Source organism: Diuraphis noxia, unplaced genomic scaffold (genome assembly GCF_037042655.1).
Source record: "Diuraphis noxia isolate RWA-SAM2 unplaced genomic scaffold, SU_Dnox_SAM2 contig0001, whole genome shotgun sequence".
NCBI lineage: Eukaryota > Metazoa > Arthropoda > Insecta > Hemiptera > Aphididae > Diuraphis > Diuraphis noxia.
Genome location: NW_028301711.1, coordinates 44,674,156 through 44,696,311, shown reverse-complemented (window position 1 = coordinate 44,696,311; position 22,156 = coordinate 44,674,156). Strand labels below are relative to the sequence as shown.

General features: G+C 28.3%; 1 protein-coding gene and 1 long non-coding RNA gene across 2 annotated transcripts; one reads left to right on the top strand and one right to left on the bottom strand.

The window, feature by feature from the left end:
- Positions 1-5,286: 5,286 nt before the first annotated feature.
- LOC107165207 (thioredoxin-related transmembrane protein 1-like) lies at positions 5,287-14,475 on the top strand. The gene is made up of 6 exons (XM_015513339.2): positions 5,287-5,985; positions 12,671-12,835; positions 12,924-13,098; positions 13,172-13,273; positions 13,834-13,932; positions 14,013-14,475. The coding sequence occupies exons 1-6, from the start codon at positions 5,822-5,824 to the stop codon at positions 14,121-14,123; spliced, it is 816 nt and encodes a 271-aa protein (XP_015368825.1). The 5' UTR covers positions 5,287-5,821; the 3' UTR covers positions 14,124-14,475.
- A 387-nt stretch (positions 14,476-14,862) lies between these two features.
- LOC149060755 (uncharacterized) lies at positions 14,863-17,636 on the bottom strand. Its single transcript, XR_016192467.1, has 3 exons — positions 17,338-17,636; positions 15,244-15,384; positions 14,863-15,003 (listed from the first exon to the last, which is right to left on the bottom strand). It is a non-coding gene; the product is annotated as an uncharacterized LOC149060755 (long non-coding RNA).
- Positions 17,637-22,156: the final 4,520 nt, after the last annotated feature.

Genomic DNA, 22,156 nt, shown 5'->3' with positions numbered 1-22,156 from the left:
ATTTGATACTATAATATATTAATATGTTATTAGCTACTGTTATTTGGTATGAATTATTGAAACAAAAATTATAAATCAACAGTGCCGTAATTAGCTTTATGTGCGTCCTTGGCAACCAATGTTATAAATTAATAATGAATTTTTAGTATTTATATAAAATAAAAATTGCGCCCCTAGCGCGATCATTTTAAACGGGCGAATGTAAGTTCCTACACGATAAAATAAGGTACATGCGTAAGTTCCTACACAGTAAAAAGCAGGTACATGTGTAAGTTCCTACACAGTAAAAAATAGGTACATGTGTAAGTTCCTACACTAAGTATATTATAAGTTATCAATATGATATTAGTTATAATGATATATCATATTATAATACTGTCATACATTTTAACCCTTTATTCTATATAATATATAATTCTTTATAATATTTAATAATTTACCTTATAAATATTATCAATTTAATAATTTTAAAAATAATAATTGTAATAATATAATAATAATTCGTCATTTATTGAAAAAAATAAAAATAAAAATTATCCATTTTATATAATATTTAATAATTTTAAAAATAATAATTGTAATAATATAATAATAATTCGTCATTTATTGAAAAAAATAAAAATATAAATTATCCATTCTATATGATATTTAATAATTTTAAAAATAATGATATAACTGTTATTAGATTGATAACTTATAATATTCCTAGTGTAGGAACTAACATACGTACCTTTTTTTTTTCGTGTAGGAACTTACACATCACATATGTAGGAATTAACGTATGTAATTGTCTACCTGTTACTCTCATGTAGGAACTTACGATTCCCCTTTTAAACTGCGCCCTTGGCCACCGCCCACCTTGCCAATGCCTAGTTACGGCACTGTAAATCAAATTACATGGTATAATTTTAATAAGATGCTTCATTGTTGTACATTCATCAATAATTTAGTAGGTATCGGATCCAAAAAAATATTATTCGTAGGTAATGTATTTTTTATTGTTGTATTTTAGAATCGCAAATTATAAGTTCTAAATAATAGGTATTTATAATTACCTATACTGTTATTAATTTATTATAGTAATTCATATTTTTAAGGAAAATATTTGGAATATTTGAGTGGCGTTTTAAAGTAAAAAACTGAAAAGATGGAAGCTGTTTTTAAAAAAACACACTCCAGAATAGGTACTTGATGAATGATGATTCACTCGATCCATAAATGCATCCAGAGTGAATCTTATATTCTTATAATCATACACACAATCATCCGAGTGAAGTCTAAACGGACTTATCGATGTCAAATTAAATACGATTGTACAAGTAGTTTTCAAGTTTACTTCAGACCAAAAAAGTGGACATTTATATTTTGTATTATATAATAGATTATAGCTGTAGGTAATAGAAATTGTCCGTAAACTACTTTTTTCAAATGGAATTTTGTTTTATTCTGTAACTATGTATACCTATTCTAAACTCTAAAATCTAAATAATCGCGATTCATGATTGATTTTGAAAAATCATTATATAGTTCAATGTGAAAAATACGTTTGTGAAGTATAAGCCTTTTAGGCCTTTAGAATTTATAGATACCAAGTTTAGGAGTATATAGGATATATGAGCTAGAACCCTAGAACACATCAGCAATCGGCGAGTTGTCTTCGCACGAACCTCAATTGATAGTTTGACATCATAGAGTCGATACTACGATAGACCGCCCTATGTATTATGATAACCAATAACTAATAACTTATTACTTATTATAGTTATCACTTAGTACCTATACACTAATAAGTTATAAGTTATTTATAATAACCAAAACAACAATAGTTACACGGTTAGAAGTTGGCACGTCACGCCCGTCACGGTGGTTCGTCACAGTTGACGGCGACGGCTTTAGAAACGCGTATTATATAAATCGTATCATATGTATATAATATGATTATAATACTACAATAGTAATATATAAATATATTATACAATATACATAAATGTACCATATTATTATTATTTCACCAGTTCGCCACGGTATAATGCGGCGGTATTGAAGCACTATGACTATTATAATATATTCTAATGTCTGATCGTACATTCGTACACCAGGTATGTAATATAATATATATTATATTATTGTAACAACTAACATTAATACATTATAAACTACCAATTGCCTACTCATATAAATTAAATATGTTACCAAATTAGATACCTACTTACAAGTTACATCTGTGTTTCTGTTATGTATTTTTTAGTTGTGTATTACCAAGATGTATACATTAAATTTAATATGTCCTATGTTATTATGCGGTTATGTTAACCTACGTATTTGTATGATAATATATTTTACGATAGTTTATTTTTTTAATTTCCAGTAAAAAAAAACTGTATCAAATTTTGTTACCTAAAGGTTTCAAAACTTGATTTTTTATGAATTTTAAACTGCAAATATTTCGTAATTTTTCGCAATTTTGATAAATTTCTGTAAATTCCTAAATAACATTGAAAATATAACAGATTAATACATAAGGTTCCTCATTTGTTCATTTGTGTCAAATGTTAATGAACTTACGGCAAAACAAATATCAAACATTTAAAAAAAATATTTTTGAACAACAATATTGTACTATAATAAGAACATTTTTACTATACATAATACATTAATGAAAAAAAAAAAAAACATTAAAAATACGTATCTATAGATAGCACCAAAATAGCCAAAATATTTTGAAAATTTCATCATTTCTTTTTAAATTCAAACAAATAAATATGAATGGTTTGTGATAATTTCAAGTCTCTACGGTAATTTATTTTAAATGAGGTAAGTATAGGTAGGTACAAAAACTAAATGGATGGTATGAATATATATTTTATGGTATAATATAATGAATGGCACTAAAACTAAAAGGATTTAGTCTAAAACTGGGTTCTTATGAACATTACAAATGTTTTTTCCCTATTTTTTTTTATTTTCCCGATTATGTTTAATAGTGCCTACTGAGAATATTCCTTGTGAGTTTTTGAGCTCGTAAATTCACAAACTAGATCCAATTTGGAAGAAACCATCCTTAAAGTTGAAGATCTAATAATTTTGGTATTATATAAAACGAGCAAGTATAGACACAATAAAAATACTCATAATGTTATAATTTGTAAAACCAAAATAAAAATTAATATAATTATGTCGAGCAACGATAAAATGTTATTTTTATAAAGTTTGGATTGTTTTTTTTTATGTACATTTATGCAATGCATAGGTAAAAACATAGGTACATTATTATTTTTCTGACAGTTCTATAAATTATATTTATAAGTAGATAATTTCTAACCACACCGACTGGAGACGTAACTAGTACCTTTGACGTTTTCATCATAACCTTATTTCATATTCCTCCCTAAGCTGGTTGACCAAGTTGTTCAAATTGGTGGACCACAGTACTTTTTTGTGACATCGAAAAAAACTTAGAAATTATTTATTTTTTAATACCTAACTCGAAAGTTCAAAAATGCAGAACTCACTTTTTAAATATATATGATAGATGTTATTATTGTTAATTTTTAAATACATTTGCAATTAGTAGAGCAATTATTATCATTACTATATATTTCTTTTTTTATTAGCTTCTATAGTATCAATCTCTCCAATCTTCGTGTATCATATTGCATTACAATTTAATAAATGAATTTCTGTATTTACGGGGGTCGTGTGCCTCTAAATCTTATAGGCCTTATGGCCACCAATAGTTTCATGCCATGGCACTGCCCAGTACTAATCATACAACTATATAAATAATAATTATTAAATGTATAGACTATAGTTAAACAATAACAAAGTTTATAGCCTTATAAGACTATTGTAATACCAAATTAATTAGTACCTAATATGTAAGGACAATCGGCGGATAGGCCCAGTGACGGCGACAGGGGTGGGCCAGGGTGGGCCCGGGCCCAACATAAAAAGTCTCGGGCCCCCCCTAAAAATTAAATTTAATCATACTAGAATACTAAAAAATATCTCATGAATAAATCAAAATATGAAAATATAAAGGCATAATAGATGGCGTGAACAACATTTTGAATGGGTTAAAAACTATGCACTATGCTTTCAAGCCTCATAAATAACGTGTATTTTCCAGCGGCTGAATACGAAAATAATAAGTTATACTTACTAGTTATAATTAAATATTAATCAAGGTTATTAATAATTTTGTTGAAAATTCAATGAACAACGGGATTAGATTATTAACCAACTACCTATGATAAAGAAAATACAAGGGAAATCATTCTATTTTTATATACTTTTACATGAATATATATTTTGTTAGGAAATAAATACTATTAATACATATTTACAAATCATTGTTTTAGTAAGTTAACACGATGAAGTGTAAAAAAAATTGAAAAATTGGAAGTTGACCCTCCCTCTCCCCCCTCTGCACAATTGCCTGTCATCAATATTGTTTATATTATATATATATAAATATCAAGTCAACAATTTGGCCCTCCCTAAAATATTTGGGCCCCAGCCTGGCCCACATGGTATTAAAATTCTGGCGCCGCCACTGGATAGGCCATTTCTAGTCTACTGCGAGAAATTTAAAAAGGACCCGTACATCAAACATTAAAACTTAAACATTAATATGAGTAAGTTATGACCAAATACCACACATTCAATATTCCATCAAAAAGATGAAGTGCCCAAAATGCATTTTAGCATTTAAATATACAGACGGGGGACCACTAGGAAAATATCAGTTTCTCAGCAGATCTATCCTCTTATGGTAGTACTTAGAGCACAGTACTAGTAGTAGGCAGTTGCATTTTACACTAGTATTATTACTCAGAAGTCAGAGTAGTAGTTCTGCATTGAGCCGTAGTACAAACACTGTAGTCTGTAGTAGTAGTAACTAGTGGCATTTGGACATTTGGTAGTATTAGTAATAATGGTAGTACACTGTAGTAGTAGTAGTAGTAGTAGTAGTAGTAGTAGTAGTAGTAGTAGTTAGTAGTGTAGCACTAGTGACTAGTGGATTACTAATTTACCATAATAGCACCTTGATAAAGTAAATTATTGTTTTAGTCGTAACTCGTAACTCGTAAGCACTATGAGGAGGCGTTTTCCAACATCAACCATGATAACACGGTGACCATGATTATCGATATTTATTTTATCCTTTAATCATGGCAGTGACGTCTCACGTCGTCGGGTGGTGCGATTGTTGTTTACCCACCGCCGCGCCGACGCCACCCGTGATTCGTGTACAACACCGGTCGGCGGTCACCGTTGTCTCATCAGTACCCACTAACCACAGTTCACCGCAGCGCGCGCACAGTGTTTGTACGTTGGTCATGCTCAACGTCCAGCTCACAGTAGTGGTTTTTTCCTTTGCTGACAATATCGCTACGTCGTAATTCGTGTTGACAATTGTTGTTGTTATTGTTTACACGACGGTCAACGAGACACGAGCATTTAATAGTTAAATATTCAACTCATCCATCACCGTACACGTATCGGTGGACTTTTTTCGTTTCGTTAGTTTCAATTTTTTCCCCTCCCCCGACCGACTCTAGTGTGCATCGTTTGTTTTTTCCCCCCAACGGGCAACGACTCTTCGACCGTTCGCTGTTTGCCGACAAGACCGCGTCGTGTGAAACGAAAACGGTTTCTTCGCTGCTCCCTTTGTTAGTTTGTTTATTATTACTTGTTACTTGGTTAGTTTTGTTCTCACCAGTACGAAACACGCGCTTTCTGATCCGCATTCACGATATTCACAACCCACGCAACCGTTACACGTAATATTTTAGCTAACGCATTCCACGTCGATAACATGTTCAAGCCTCCGTGTGCGATACTCTTGCTGGCCATCGGGTCGCTGTGTCTACTGACTACTGCCGCCAGCGCCATAGACGCCGGAAACGGCGATTATCATTCGTTGGAGCTGGACGAGAACAACTGGACGAATGTGTTGACCAACGAGTGGATGGTGTTGTTGTAAGTATTTAGTCATAGGTACGTAGATGGTGTGGCTTTTGGTGTTTAGAAAATATCGTCTTCGTCGTCCGCACCCGTAGAGGTAATCCAAAGCAACGCCATACATCTGCGATAGGCGAGTTTTGTGTCTTTTGTGTGAGTGAAAAATAACTTTTCTCACGTCGTGTTACGCTGAGACATGATGTGGGCCACGCGATATGTACTTTGTAGTGACAATGACATGTGGACATTATGTACAATGTACGTTGCGACTTGTAGTTGAGAATTTTAGACGATAATAATTTAATTGTATAAACTCTGGTGGAACAAATGCACTTTACCAACCCCCTCACGATTTTCAATTTTTTTTTTCAGACGACTTGTTTTTTTATGCTTAAAACGATGGTGTATTTTTTTTTTCCGGAAACCATTATTTTGGAAGTTATAGCCTTCCAAAGCTTGCGATTTTACGTTTATTCGCATGCACGCAACATCACTACTTTACTGCCGCAGTATGGGCAGTGATTACACAGTTTTCGGCACTCGTCGCTCCGCTCCGCAAATCGAAAATATCTCTCGATTTGCTGTGTAAAACCACCTTGGGTAGGCCTCGGAATTAAACAATGTTGTTTAAAAGCAATTATCTAGAAAAATAGTATTAAATATATTTTACATTTTTACAGTATTTATTTATTATTTATTCACCCAAAATATGACTATGTCCCACAACTTGTTAAAATACGTAAGAAAAAATATTAAAATTTCTTATAGGCGCTGTGCATGGCAGTCAAGCGCATAAACGTAAAATCACAAACTTTGGAAGGCTATAACTTCCTAATTAATGGTTTCCGGGGAAAAAAAAAATACACCATTGTTTTAAGCATTAAAAAAACAAGTCGTCTGAAAAAAAAAATTTGAAAATCATGAGGGAGTTGGTAAAGTGCACTTTAGCCATCCTGGTATTCAAGACCTTCACAAGCGGGTTCACAAGCATAATTAGGTATTGAACAAATTTGGGTAGCTCAACAGTTTTTTTTTTGTCTTAAGTATGATGAACTTATATGAAATTGGCCGGTACTTTTCTGTTATCCCTACTACTGCGACTCTCAATTCTGTTATCTAGACTACCTCGCCGATGCCGCAACTACTAAATTCTGTTATTTCGACTACTATAGTATTATCCAGATAGTTCCGTATTTTAATACATAATACACATCATGAATTGCCATTTATGTAATAATGTATCACAAAACGCCAAATTACAAATTTTAAAATTATCGCAGCAGTGGAAAGTTTAGTTATTATAATATAAAACAAAAAGTCATCAAAATTAAACGTCAAGCGGTAGCCGCGGCATCGAGCGGTAGTAGGGATAACAGAAAAGTACCTATTGGCCATATAATATTTTGACAAAAAATTCTATTCATTTCTTTCCACTCTTAAATTATATAAGTAACCTAATCTAACCTACCTACTTAGTTATCAATTAAAAATTATATTAATAGAACAAAGTTTTCAATGCATTTGCATATTTTACCTGTTGACCATATTGCATACTAAGAAAGCATACAACTAGTTTTAATAAAAGGTATACTTTGTCTAGCGAGATAACATCCCGATTTTACACTTTCCCGGGGTGAAACCAGTCTTGATGGCAGGGTATCATGTGAGAATGTGCAGAATTGGCATGTTCTTTCTTGCTGATCAGTATATCGTTACTTAAATAATCATAAATATTATGAGTTTTGTTTTGGCCAATGTTAAAAATATTAAAAAAAATTGTAATAATATATTAAATAGAACACGTTCTCACTTCTTTTTGCAGAATTAGTATCCTGTGAATGAATTATAATAAGTGATTTATTTATTTTGTTTTTTATACAATGTATACAATCTATTTCTTTAGGATCAATAAGAATAATGTGATAAATGATAGTTTGTTATGATTAATTTTATGAGAGAAATCACCTAGTGGTAGTACTACCCTTGTTTTTATTATTTTTTTTTTTAATGTATATTATTCTTTGGGTTAAATAAGTTCTCGGCACCAATTCATTTTAAGTATTCTAGAAAGATTTCCAGGAATTGTGAGAATGACAAGGTTTAATGTGCAAAGGAAGTTTGGAGTGAAATTGTTTGTAAAAAGTTACTGCTTCTTTATGGACTGTTTTAATATCAGTGTATAATGTTAGGTTTGAGATATAAGTTGGAGAATTGGTGATTTTACGAAGGATATTATTTTGGAAAATTTGGACTTTATTTGTGTTGGATTTTATATTCTAATCGTAACTGTATTAATTCATAATTTATAGTACCTAATTATATTAATTAGTTAATACTTCCTATGCCAAATGAAATCAGTATTCGCATGACGTATACATATACCGATGTATTTACATGGAGTGTGGATACTCCATCTTTTTTTAGCATTGCTCCAGAACTGTAGTCCATAAGTCCACATAGGCTTAAACAAGGATATTTAAATTCTTGTTGATTTATACATTTATTTTTATTTTTATTTACCTTTTAAAAGGTTTATTTCATATTTGATAGTATTATAGACTTGAAATGAGAGAAAGTCAGTTCTGAATTTATACAAAGTACCTAAATATTATAAAGCTGATTTGTATCGTATAGCAACTAGTAATGGTACAATATTATATTATTTCATATAGATACCTATTACATTATATTTTCCTAGAATTAGCATGTCAGTGGCGGCTCGTGTGCTCTGAAAGTGGAAGGGCGATATAAAATTGCTTATTTATGGAAAGTATCGAACACAAATAATATTAATAATAATAATTTATTTTAATCTGTTTAATTAGTTTAATACATATAAATTATTAATTGTTATATATATTTTAAATTGTCAACGCTTTTTTATAGATAGAATTGATTAGAGTTACGACCACATAAAGTAAATCATAAATATGCAAGTTCGGAATCCGTGTATAACGGCCAACGGGCGTTTAATATCATCGCCCAGGCGGCAGTATTATTATTGTGTTCCCCCTTCTTAGTTTTTGTATTCCAACCATAGTAATCACGAGCGCCTTTTAACATCGCCCAAGCATCGCATGTGCTGCTCGCCGGTCCCTGCAAATTGTTATTGGTTATCGATTCTCAGAAGCTACTGCGTCAAATGATTTATTTTTAAACTCCCATTATCTGATAATGTTTTCATAATATGTATTAGTGTAAATGAAGGAAACACAATTTTTATTTTTGACAATATTATACTACCTAAAATATAAATGAGAAATTTAATATTTAATTTGTAAATTGGTAATAAATGATAATTCTAGAAGGGGGGGGGGGGCGATCGCCCTATCGCCCCTATCTACGAGCCGCCACTGGAGCATGTAGTTAAGCACGCTTGGTATCAATGTACATAGTAGGGCATTTAAAAGAACAATTTAATTCGAGCAAACTTGGTTAACTCCAAATCATTAATACCTCTAACTATTTTTGCCGGTCTCTTTAATTTAAATTAAACTAATCCAAACGTTGTATATTACAATTGCCTGTTTCACTGTCACACCCTGAATTGTTGCATCACAGTGTTATTTTTTACTTTTTCTACTGCTAATAAGAATGTTTGTTATAAGAAAAGCCCATATGTTAGTATATTGGTTCTCAAACTGTTAGGGAGTTAACAAGAGAAGTGATAATTAATCTTGTATATGTATGATCATGTACAAAGTTTGTTGTTAGATTTGGTTTTCTCTTTTAAATTTATTTCTTAAAATGATGATTTTATAACTAATCATTTTTGCTTATAATGAGTACAATCACTTAATGACAGCATTTTATTTTTTAGATTACATCTTACATAATTTTGTAACGTAACATTAAAAAAGGTACTATTTCTTTTGTCATAAGTAACAAAATAATTAAGTATCTAAATATTAAATAATTTTTTTCAATTTTATTTTATATTCTATGGAATAGGAACATGAAAAATATTTATTATTTTTAAAGAGGCTAATTAAAAAAAATTTGGAAACCACTGTACTGTTGGTAGATTTATGATACAAAGTGCTTAGTCACGTAAATCTAACAAAAAATCTGCAATTAGTGCTATATATTTGTGTAAATTGACATAATTTTCTATTACAATATTTAAAAACAAAATTTGTTAGGTACAAGGCTTTATAAATTAAAGTGATTTTACATAATTTTTAATGATGAGCATTCAATAAAGGAGACTACTGTCTCTGTGATAATTCTATTTATATATTATACTATAAATTATTTTTATAAATTTGAAAAGCAATAATTTAAATGTAATAAAATTATAATTAAAAATTCCTTAATTGTTTCACATTTTTCTTCATTAGAAAGTATGTAAACAATCATATTTTTAAAATTTATGTTTTATGTTTAACAAATAATATACCTACTCATTGTATATAAAAAAAATATATATATTACCTAGATAATGTTCTACTTCATCAATAATATATTTTTATTAAAACTTTTTTTTTTGTTCTGTTATGCCCTCGGTTATGCCATATTGCAGGTATACAAATACCTAAGATAAGCATTGCATTTTAATTTTGTTTAATTTACGATGAATGATTATAATTTATATATATTATATATTATTAATTATAATCATCATAAATTATAATATGTTTTTATATAATATAGGATAATTATAATTTATGGTTAGTTTATATTCAAACATGTATTTGCATCCTTGACTTTCACGTTAAAAATATGTGTTTTAATTGGCCTTCTAGTTAAAAACCTAAATTCAAATTCCCTCAAATAACATGAATTAAGCAGCTAAAAATAAAAAAACATCAAAGTATAAATAATCTTTTATTAATCTATTTTTATATAATTAATTAATATTACTATGTATACTTTTTATTTATTTAATTAAAATTCTACATACACGTTTATTTCACAATAATTTAGATGCAACGTTTTATATCTAGTTGTAACACAATTACATTTAATATTGTAAGTATTAGTCATTATTAGTATAACTCTCAGTATAACTGGTTCCAAACATCAAATATTAAAATATAAATAGTTGCTTATTTTGCTTTTATATCTAAGTTTTACATTTATACTTGTTTCTTAATAAGCAAGGTTTTATTTGTAAATATATAATTATTTGTTTATATTAAATGTAATAATTATTATTCTAATACAATTTGTAGGTACTATTAATCAATATTTTAAGGTGTTAAATTTATTGAGTGTCTCCAATATTGATCACTGAGTATCTGACTTTATTTTTTATCAATTTAGTTAAGTTGAAAAATAAAACTTAAATAGGTAGGTAGCATGATTGAATTTGGTTTCCCCTTAAGAGGACGCCACACCCGCATGTGTTGTCTCCGTCGTACAAGTGCGTAGCATAACAAATTTTACGCTCAGCAGATCACGTTTATCTCCGTTAAATTAAAATTTAGAGTGAATTGACCTATTATAAAAATTAAAGGCAAGATTATTACCGAGGGCATCTCATAGGCTTTTTATTATATTTTAATTGTAAACCGAGTTATGAGTATTTTTAGATATAAAAATAATTTACAATTTTAAAATAGTCATAACTCAGTTTAAAATTAAAATATAATAAAAAGCCTATGAGATGCCCTCGGTAATAATCATGTCTTTAATTTTTATAATAAGTCAATTCACTCTAAATTTTAAATTAATGGAGATAAATGTGATCTGCTGAGCGTAAAATTTGCTATGCTACGCACTTGTACGACGTAGACAACACATGCAGGTGTGGCTTCCTCTAAATAAGTCGTATCTAAAATATATTATACCTATTGAACCTATTTTAAACACTGAAAACTGAAAATTGATAATAATGTACACAGCTCCATTGCTCCAATATTTATTATTATAAGTATATAATCATGGTTCTAATCCTTAATTTGTATGTCCTTTATAGTATACTCATTGATATATAAAATACATTATTGTATTATCAAATATATGTGGACTAGTGTTGACATGTAAATCATTAATTAAGATACTATTTGTCTTATTACAGATAGATAATAAATTAATATTATTGTTATTTCCTAACACAACTTGTAGGTATTGTCATCAACATTTTAATTTTTATAATATATCCCTTGACTCAATTGTAATTTAGGAAAATATCAAAATAATGGGTGAATATGATATAATTTAATGCATTGATAACTATAAGACTACATAAATGCCGCTAAAATTTAGTATTTAAAATGTAGGCATGATGTGTCCTTTACTCCCCACAAATTAGTTTTAAATAATTTTCACTTGAAACTCAGTTTTTAAATCTTTGGATTGAGTTCTTCTGCTTAAGTTTTCCTAATTCTATCACTGAATTTCTAACACAATGATAAAACAATTGACCATGATCTTAGCACAAGAAAAGTTATGTATGTATGTTTAATATATTTATATATAGTTGTATACCTATATATCACCTGTAATGTTATATTCATTTTGGATACTGTTATTTTGATAAAAATTAATCTAAGAGATGTTTAATGAATATAAGAATTATAATAATTATAAGAACTGTTATATTTTTATCGCTCATCAGTTTACTATTAAATATAAAATAAATCTTATATCCTATATCCTATTATGTAGTTATTTATAAACAATAACTTTTTTTTTTAATGTAGGTATATACTTAATATAATTTTTATAGTATTAATTTAGAGCATTTATTTTATTTTAGCTATGCACCTTGGTGCCCTGCTTGTAAGTCACTTGAACCAGAATGGAGAGAATTTGCAAAATGGAGTAAAAGTCATTCATCCATTTCAGTTGCTAGCACAGATATTACAATATCACCAGGACTTACCGGACGTTTTATTGTTACAACTTTACCTACTATTTTTCAGTGAGATATATTATCTAATAATTTTAATTAGCCTAAATATAAAACAAATTTTTATCTAGTAATAATTATAAATTTTTGTTAACCTTAGTGTTAAGGATGGTGTATTCAGACATTATAAAATGGGCCGTGATAAGGATTCAATGATATCGTTTATAAAAGAGAAAAAATGGGAACAAATAGATTCGATTTCATCATGGAAATCTCCTAATTCAATCCAAATGTCTCTAGTTGCTCAATTCTTTAAACTCTCACAAAAAGTTAGGGTAAGTGTCAAGTTATTTTTATGATTAAATTAATTAACAAAATTAATGGTTTTTTGTATTTGTTTTTATTAAGGTTTTACATTCAACTTTGATGGCTGAGTATGGACTTCCAACTTGGGGATCATACTTGATATTTGCAATAGTAACCATACTTTTTGGTGCCGTGCTAGGTTTAGTAAGTATACCTACAATTTTGTTTATTTATTTTTGGGTTTTGTTACTTCTTAAATTTAGAAAAATTAATATTTATCCTTCTATGGCTTGTTCAATGTTAGAAAAAAAAAATGTAATATATATACATATTTAAATTATTAGATAAATTGAATACGATTTGTGGTTTTCATTGGTTGAAACATTTTACTTTAAAATACAAATTTAATTATTATAATATAATAATATATTAATTATATAGATATAATATGAATTATTTAGATGCTCAATTGGGAGACTATTCCAGGTTATCTTCAATTGAATAATGTTATCTTCTAAACTGCTGTGAAATAACACTTCGATAATTAAAACATGTTTGCTAAAGTTATAGCTTAAAAATTGACATAAATGTGTTATTTTTGTATGATCTATTCAAATACATGAGAATATGAAATAGTTACTTTTTCTTCTGCAATTTTTCTATAAACTTTTATTTATATATCTGAATTCAACAATTATTCCCACTAAAAAAATAAGTAATAGTATTTTACTCAATCAAATGTATAATATTTTAATTATCTTTAGGTATTGGTCTGCATTATTGATTTAGTTTATCCTCCAAGCCACCATAAAATGCCAGTTAAAGATGGAAAAGATGAAAACAGCGATAGTGGTCAAGAATCGGTTAGTAAATAACTTGAGATTGTTTTGTTCGTTTCCTATATGGTTACTAGGTAAACTAATAAAACTTAATATTATTTCAGGATGACGATGAACTTGTTAGAGACGAATTGTTGGATGATCAAGCTAACAATGAGCCAACTGAAAGTGAACCTTTAGTGAGGAATAGACGCAAAATACGTAAAACTGACTGATAACTTTTATTAAGCTAAGGCATAACTATTTCTTCATTATAATTCCAATTAATATAATTTATACCAATTAATGTATTATAGTTTTTTTTTAAATATAAAGCATTATATTGATATTATTATTAATTTATTTTTTAGGTTCAGATTTAATTAAGTTAATTAATATTGAATACTTAACCATAAGCAAGCAATTATTTTTTTAATTTATTAATTTTTTTTAAAGAAAATTTAGGCTTAAAGCATTAGCTGTATTGCTTGCTTGTTCCTAAATCATTGTAAGTAGTCATTTTTATATGCAACTTTTTTTGAAATGTTTCATTCATGTATATAAATATAAATAAATAGCCAAACCTTATATCTACTCTGTTTTTATTAATTCATGAATAATCTTAACTATCTTTTTTAATTTTTAAAATAATACTTGAATGTCATGGAATTTAAAACAGTCATAACATTTTAAATATTATGAAAGTCTTTATCAATACAATGCCAAGTATCTGGGGTTAGAATTAAATATCTATTTGATCACAAATATTTTGTCTTAATAGCACGTCAATGTAATATTTGATATTTCTCTTGCTCGTGTGTATTATTGAGACAACTCATTCATACAACACTGTTTATATTTTTTTGAAGTAGCCATAGAATATAAACAATAAAATCAATGTTAAACAAGTCTTAGAGAATAATATTTTTGAGGTTTGAAACATAAATTTTGTTAAACATAAATGCTACCCCAAAACAATTGAATACCCATTAAATGTACAGCAATTTATTTTTAATTTTTAAAGTCTTAACCTAATATAAATTGAAACCAATGTATCAAACTCTCTAATATTTAATCCTTTATAATTTTTGTAATGAGTAATTTTCTTCGAGATACCTGAAAATCAATAGAAAAAAAGAAGATTTTATGTACCTGGAAAACAAATTTTGCTCTATCTAAAGTTGATACTTTTAGAAAATAGCAAGCTAGCAATCTAATCATGAATACTGACAGTATTTAAATTACTTATTATTAATGACCAACACATCTTACAAAAAAAATGAAAATTATATTTAAATTGTTTAAACCCTTCTAACTTACTCTATCCAGCAAAAAAAATGTGAAAATTATGCATACCTTTCGTGTCAATTGTTATGAAACTGGCTGTTCTTTGGCAGATTGTTGAATGGGAATGCGCAGAAGAAACAATTTTAGTCAGCCCAGTGTGTTTAAGCGCATTAGCTTTCTTAAATTCTCAAATTGGTGACAGACAATTTTCTAGTTGATAAAAACCAAAAATATTTTTATTAGTTTTGCTCGTAATTTAGATTTTGGTAAAAGCTTAAGAAAGTGCTTATTTTGGGCTTAAATATTTGTTGGTTCAGAATATTTTCTATAATTTTTTGTGCTACTGACACTTGCTAATTTTGAGAATCAAATTTGTGTAAACTACTAATTAGAACAAAACGATTATTCTTCATTGGTATGGCATTCCTTGTATATAAATCCAATCAGAATATTTTTTATTTTGTTTAAAATTAAAATTTAATTTTGATCACTGTTTAAATTCTCTAGTTGTATGCATATAATGGTGCGTTATACCTAATACCCTAACTATCCTTAAATTATAGTAATGCACTAACATTTAAGACATTTATTTGCATAATTATCTATAGCAGCGGTTCCCAAACCGTGTGATGCGCCTCTTTTGGGTGGAGACCTTAACAAGAGTGGTGCAGCACGCAGTTTGGAATTTTATTCATATTGTTATTTTAAAATATTGGTCCAAACTCACTGTGGAAAAATAAATGCGTGTTGCAGTAACTACATTAATTCCTAATTTTGAAAAATGTATAAACGAAAAACAAGCACATTGTTCGTATTAATTATTTTGTATAGAATAAAATATTAAGTTTACTTTTTTTTTGTCATCAAAATTTAAATTTAAAAATAACAAATATTATATATTAAACAATTTTTAACTTATTTTATTGAATATTATTTGAGGGAGGCATGAAAAAAATGTTTAATTATTTGGGAGCCTTGAATGAAAAAATTTGGGAACTGCTGATCTATAGACCTAAATATACATAAATTAATTATGCAAATACTAATATGATGTATAGTTAATTCCAAACAGCTTGTCTCAATTTGCATTGTTTTCAATTTTGGTATTTAATTACTATTTACTTTAACTATATGTTTGACACATAATTTTCCTATATTTTAAATAACTTACATCAAGACATTATTATTTATTATATTATATGATTCAAACCTAAATGAGAGATTAATTTAAGCACTATTCAGCACTGTTTAAGATTGACATGTACATTATTTTTATGAACAATATCTTGGATGTTACAATTTTTAACCTAATCATTTGTCATTGGTTATAAATCTATATCTATCTCAGTTGACTACTATATTACACTTCATTTATTTAATTGGTTGAGGTAAAAAAAAATAATAATGTAGCTTAATATGTGGTCAATTACAGACATGACATGAGTTAAATACTTGGCCATTTCAAAAAACTAATTTCTATCTTCATTTGCACACCAACCATCTTAACATTAGACACTAAACCATAAAGCTTATCATTCATACCCTCTAAAGCACTGGCCTAACTCCCAACTATGATTTAATTTAGGCAACATTTTTCCTGTATGATACATATGAAATACTATGGCAAATGTTTATCTGTTTTACGATTGAGCTTTCTGAACCGCATTGACTTGGAAGTTCTGTGGATAGCAACTAAGTTAAATTAAATAAAAAGAACTTCATCCACTCAAAATATGTACATTCTAGCGATGTTCAGTTTAAAAATCAAAATTTTCTAAGAAGAATACTAGAATGTCTAAAATAATTTTTATTTAGGAAACACTTTTATCAGTGGCGGACTGGAATGAAAAGGCCCGGGGTGCTGAAACATTTTTAGGGCCCTATCAATATATTATAAAATAAAAAAAACCAATTAATGCATTTTTCTATTTAATTTTCAGCAAATTTTACATTTTATTTTTATATTATAATGTTTTGATGATAAATAAAAATGAATAGGAATAAATTATTATGGATGGCAAATACCTAATAATAAAGTAATTATTTTCAACATTTATAACTTTCATAGTTTTACAATAGGCCCGGGGTGCGATCGCACTTTAGCAGTTTAGCACCTAGGGCCAGTCCGCCACTGACTTTTATTATAAATTAAAACAAACGTACCTACTTGTGATTCACAAGTTAATATGGCCTCAGCATGATTTTACCTAAATTAACTGCTTATCACTCAAAAGAATATTTTCCTAGTTCCTACTATAAGTATTATAAAATAAGGTTAATGATTGTCCACAATATATACGGCAAACAAAATTTCAATACCTAGTTAATGTTATGATATTATTTAGATTGTATATACGATATAGGTACCTAATATAATTCAGAAATAACTAACTATCTAAATCTTGGGTAGGTACGTGCGTAAGGAATTTAGATAAAACGAGATAAATTATATAAAATATGAATACGTGATATACACCTAAAACGGCTAAAACTATTGGAATGTATATGTTGTTATTCTATGCGTACATGTTAATTATTCACAAAATATAATATATCAGAGGTGGCCAAACCACCGCTACTCGCTAGCGTCATAGGGCCATGCGACTCGCCTTATCATAGGTTAGGTTAATTATGACACGGTTTATAAGACGTAAAACATTCTTTTTTTCTAATAAGTATTTTGAAAACAAAATTTAATCTGACATTCAATTATTGTAAGTTATGATATTTTTTTTGCATTCGGGAATCCTACATATTTTATTGTACCTATCTAATATTGTAAATAATTTACAATAAGTAATATTGAGAACCTTTTTTCTTTGCTCCCGGCTCTCACATACCTATTTAATATTTTTCATTATACCTACTGCGCAGCTCACGGCTCTTATCACTGGCGACTGGTCAGTGGCCACCTCTGAGATATAACATTATATTTATAACATACCTAACTATATTATAGTTTTGATTATGACATTACTCATTATAAAACCTCATCATTAAATTATTCTAATATGTGGTTTATCGATGTATATTCTGAACAGAACGAACGAGCAATGGCCAATGAATAAATAAATGTTTTTTTTTTTTGTGTGTGTACATTATAAAAAAAAGTCCATGGGGTGGATTCATCTATTATTTTTTTGTTTTTAAAACTTGAATAACTTTTAATGAGGTGGAAATTCCGTTTCTCTGTTATAATAAATTGTAGCCTCTCGGCTGTTTCCTGTGCAAACAGTTTTTTCATATAGGAAATTTGTAAGACATAGAGTAGGTACTCATAATATTTTTTTCGGTTTCCTGATTATTTTAAAAAATACTGTTAATATTCAATATTGACTTCTTAAAAGTACTAACTAGATCAAATTTGGTATTAGAAATCGCCATCAAAGTTGAAAATTAAATCATTTTTTAAATTTTATATTGTGTATATTATTCATTCAAGATCTGATAACCATAAATTATATTTTTAACAATCAAATGGTGCATGTTAAAAATCAGTTATATGCCCGGATGCCTTCCTCTCTCATGACAAAATCATTTGGCCGCCACTGCTCTAAAGCTTCCCTGTGTGGTTCCATCTTCTATCCCACACAAAACCTATTGTGGTATGTTGAACTTTGAACAATTGTAAGACGGAGACAACATGTTTATAGATATCAAAAATTTCAACCAAAACATTCAAAACCATAGTTTTTGACTAAAATGATTTTTATTTTGCCATTTTTAACTTAAAAATGAATAATCGTTAATAAATAGTATGCCTATCTTATATGAAATGGACAAAAGGTCTAATTTTTAAAATAGTTATTTTGACTCATTTGACATAAAATATAATATTAATATTAATAATATTTATTAATATAACCTCCCTATTATACTTATTGAAATATAAACCGACACAGACATAGTCTTCGTTTAGATTCGTTTTTCATAGGTATGCAATGATTCATCATTTAATATTTGAATTAAATTACCTAGTTACTGGGCTAAACGAGCCTTTTAGAATATATTATTATATTAATAATATAAAATAAAAATTATAAAAGAGATTTAATTTTTTATAATTGGTATTATGTAGTCTGCGCAATTTAGTACCCACGAAAATTATAATTAGTGACATCACATTAAATATATACAATAAAAATATAGGTATATGGTGAAATATGGTTAAGAAGACTATATAGTACTTTAGTAGCACTCCCTTCAGCAAAATTTATGAAATGATATGTAATCCATTTCTCATTTTCTGCTGTTTGATTTATTTTCAAGTGCCGTAACTATATAGTACCTAAAATTATTGATAGATATATAAAAATGCGTTATATAATATTAATATTATATTACTACAGGCCGAAGCCTACATATCCAATTTAATTCTATTACTAATAAAAGAATAGATATATTAATAATATTCTTATTTATTATGTCTATTAAATATTATTATTAGGCATTAGGGTATACTTCTTAAACTTTAATGAGCGACTTTTAATATTATTTATTATTGAACAGATCACAAAAATGTAAAATGTAATCTACTGATACACTACTTACAATGTGCAGATGCGTATAATATATTTAGCTAACTGATAGTGTTTAATACATATACAATGAATAAATTTAAACTACTATGGTTTGTCGGTTTATCAATTATCATAATAATTTATTAAACCTTCAACGTGTTAATATCTCCTCCCGAAGTAAACTTTGGATAGGTACGCGTCTATATACCACCTGATTCACTCTACAATAAAGGTCATAGTCTTAGTATAATCTTCTAAACATACAATATCTATGTTCTAATCTCTTATTTAGTATAATCTATTTCTATCTATATTTCCGTATTATTATTTATTTAAAATTTTTATTTCTATTTTAATTATTTTTCGTATTTTATCGTCCATATACATACATTAAAAATTAATTAAAGAATGTTGTAGTAAAGTAAAATGTTCTAGTACTTAATAATTTTTTTTTGCATAAAATTTCATATTTAGTTTTAGCTTTGTCGAATTTTTGAGATAAATTTATTGTTCACTTAATATTAGGTATCTGTATCTCTATTCTCTAGGACCTCTCTCTCTCTCACTCTCTCAAAAAAAGTTACGAGTCCTGGACCTTGGTTATAACTTTTAACTTACATTATTTCTGGCACTAGAAAATACTTTATATGGTATTATCATCCTGCACAATATAATAAGCATAATAGCATGTGCTTGGAATGTTTGGAGAAAATAAAAAAATTAAAAGCAATTATTATAATTATAAGCTGCTACAATCAATTAATTCTACTGCGAAAAACATAATTTAAATTTATGTATATTAAGATCAGGTCAGCTATCTAAAACGTCTAGAGATTAGTATAGACTATAATACTATATAGTTACATACAATATATTTTAATATTATACATATAGAATCAATAGAACCAAGCAAGAAATTTGGTCCCCACCGTCGACTAGTCTACAAGTTTTTAAAATAATTATAGTTACATCGTACGCGTATTTATTTGCAATAATAATATAATAAACTGACTCCGTACTCGTGTACAAAACACTTTTATTATTTATTAAAACACTCACTCGACCAAATGTGCAATAATTATGTAGATATAATTGATAAAAAGTGTATTAGGTACTTATATTATCATTTATATTAACCAGAAACTTGTAAGTTTAAATAGTTGTAAAAAAAAATATATTTTTCAAAAAAACACGAAATGCGGCAAGCATTAATATAACTACAAGTTCTCACAAGTCACAAATAAGCAGCTGCTTATAATACTATTTTAGTAAATAATAAAAATAGGCATAAATATAACCATATAGGCATAATATATATTAGAGGTAAGTAAGAAAATAGATTTTTAAAGCGTCTTTTTTTATATGGTTAATTGGATTGTCTTGTAGCTAAGTTGTCTCTCAAAAAGTATAACTGCAGTACGTACTAACCTCGCAACTTATAATATGCACCGATTACATAGGTCTTGTAGAGTATACTCCACTGCTCCAGCATCCAAATAATTTGATTGAAGAGCAAAGTTAACATTAATTGGTTCAATTCTCATACAAGTTAAGATTGGCGTTTTAAGGCGTCGAAAATATGAAGAGAAAAATACTCTACTACGGAAAATGGAAACATATATAGATACATTTATAATACATTATATATATAACTTTAAACGATATAGAACTAATGCTTTTAAAATTGTATTTGTGTTACAAAACCGTAAACCAATACAATAACAAATTTGTAAAATATAAATTTATCGTCTATTTATTATTCTATAAGTTATATTTGATACAAATGCACACCCTTGCATTCAGTAAGTTATATGACAGTGTGATTGAAATATGAAAACACGATCAATTCTAAATAAATAAAAATGTCAATAACGGCGGTAGAATATTAGCATATAGTAGCATATTAATTTGTCTAGACAGTAGACGTCAATATAATATAATTTAGTCCTTGAACAGCTAGCAGTAGTCACTGGTAAGGCCGGTAAAGGGTCACCAATCAATTGGAGGATCACGTCAGAAATTCAAGAAGTTTTCAGGGGCCATTAAAATTCAATAAGCATAAGCATAATTTACCAAAATACGTTAAGACTGGCCGACGAGTGACGTCAGTAGATAATATAGGTCGTTGTAGGTACCTGCTGATACAATGAGGTCTCTGAAAGTATACAGATCGAGGCCTCAGACTTTTTGAGTAATTGAGTCCGGCGTCCATATCGTATTCATTTGACTAGTGAACGAAAAACTGCGACATTTCCTGTTAGTCAGTCTCATAGTAAAGCGATGAATGTGTCGAGTTAAGAACTTGAGGGTGTAAAACGCATCATCTATCTATTGGCTATATCACTTATTATTCACCTATGTAGTTACATCAAAACCAATATCGTATATGTGCCAAATCCATTGTCATGGCCTCATTGGCACCCACGGGGAGGTGGGAAAGACGAGGCACTTGCCCCTTCCAA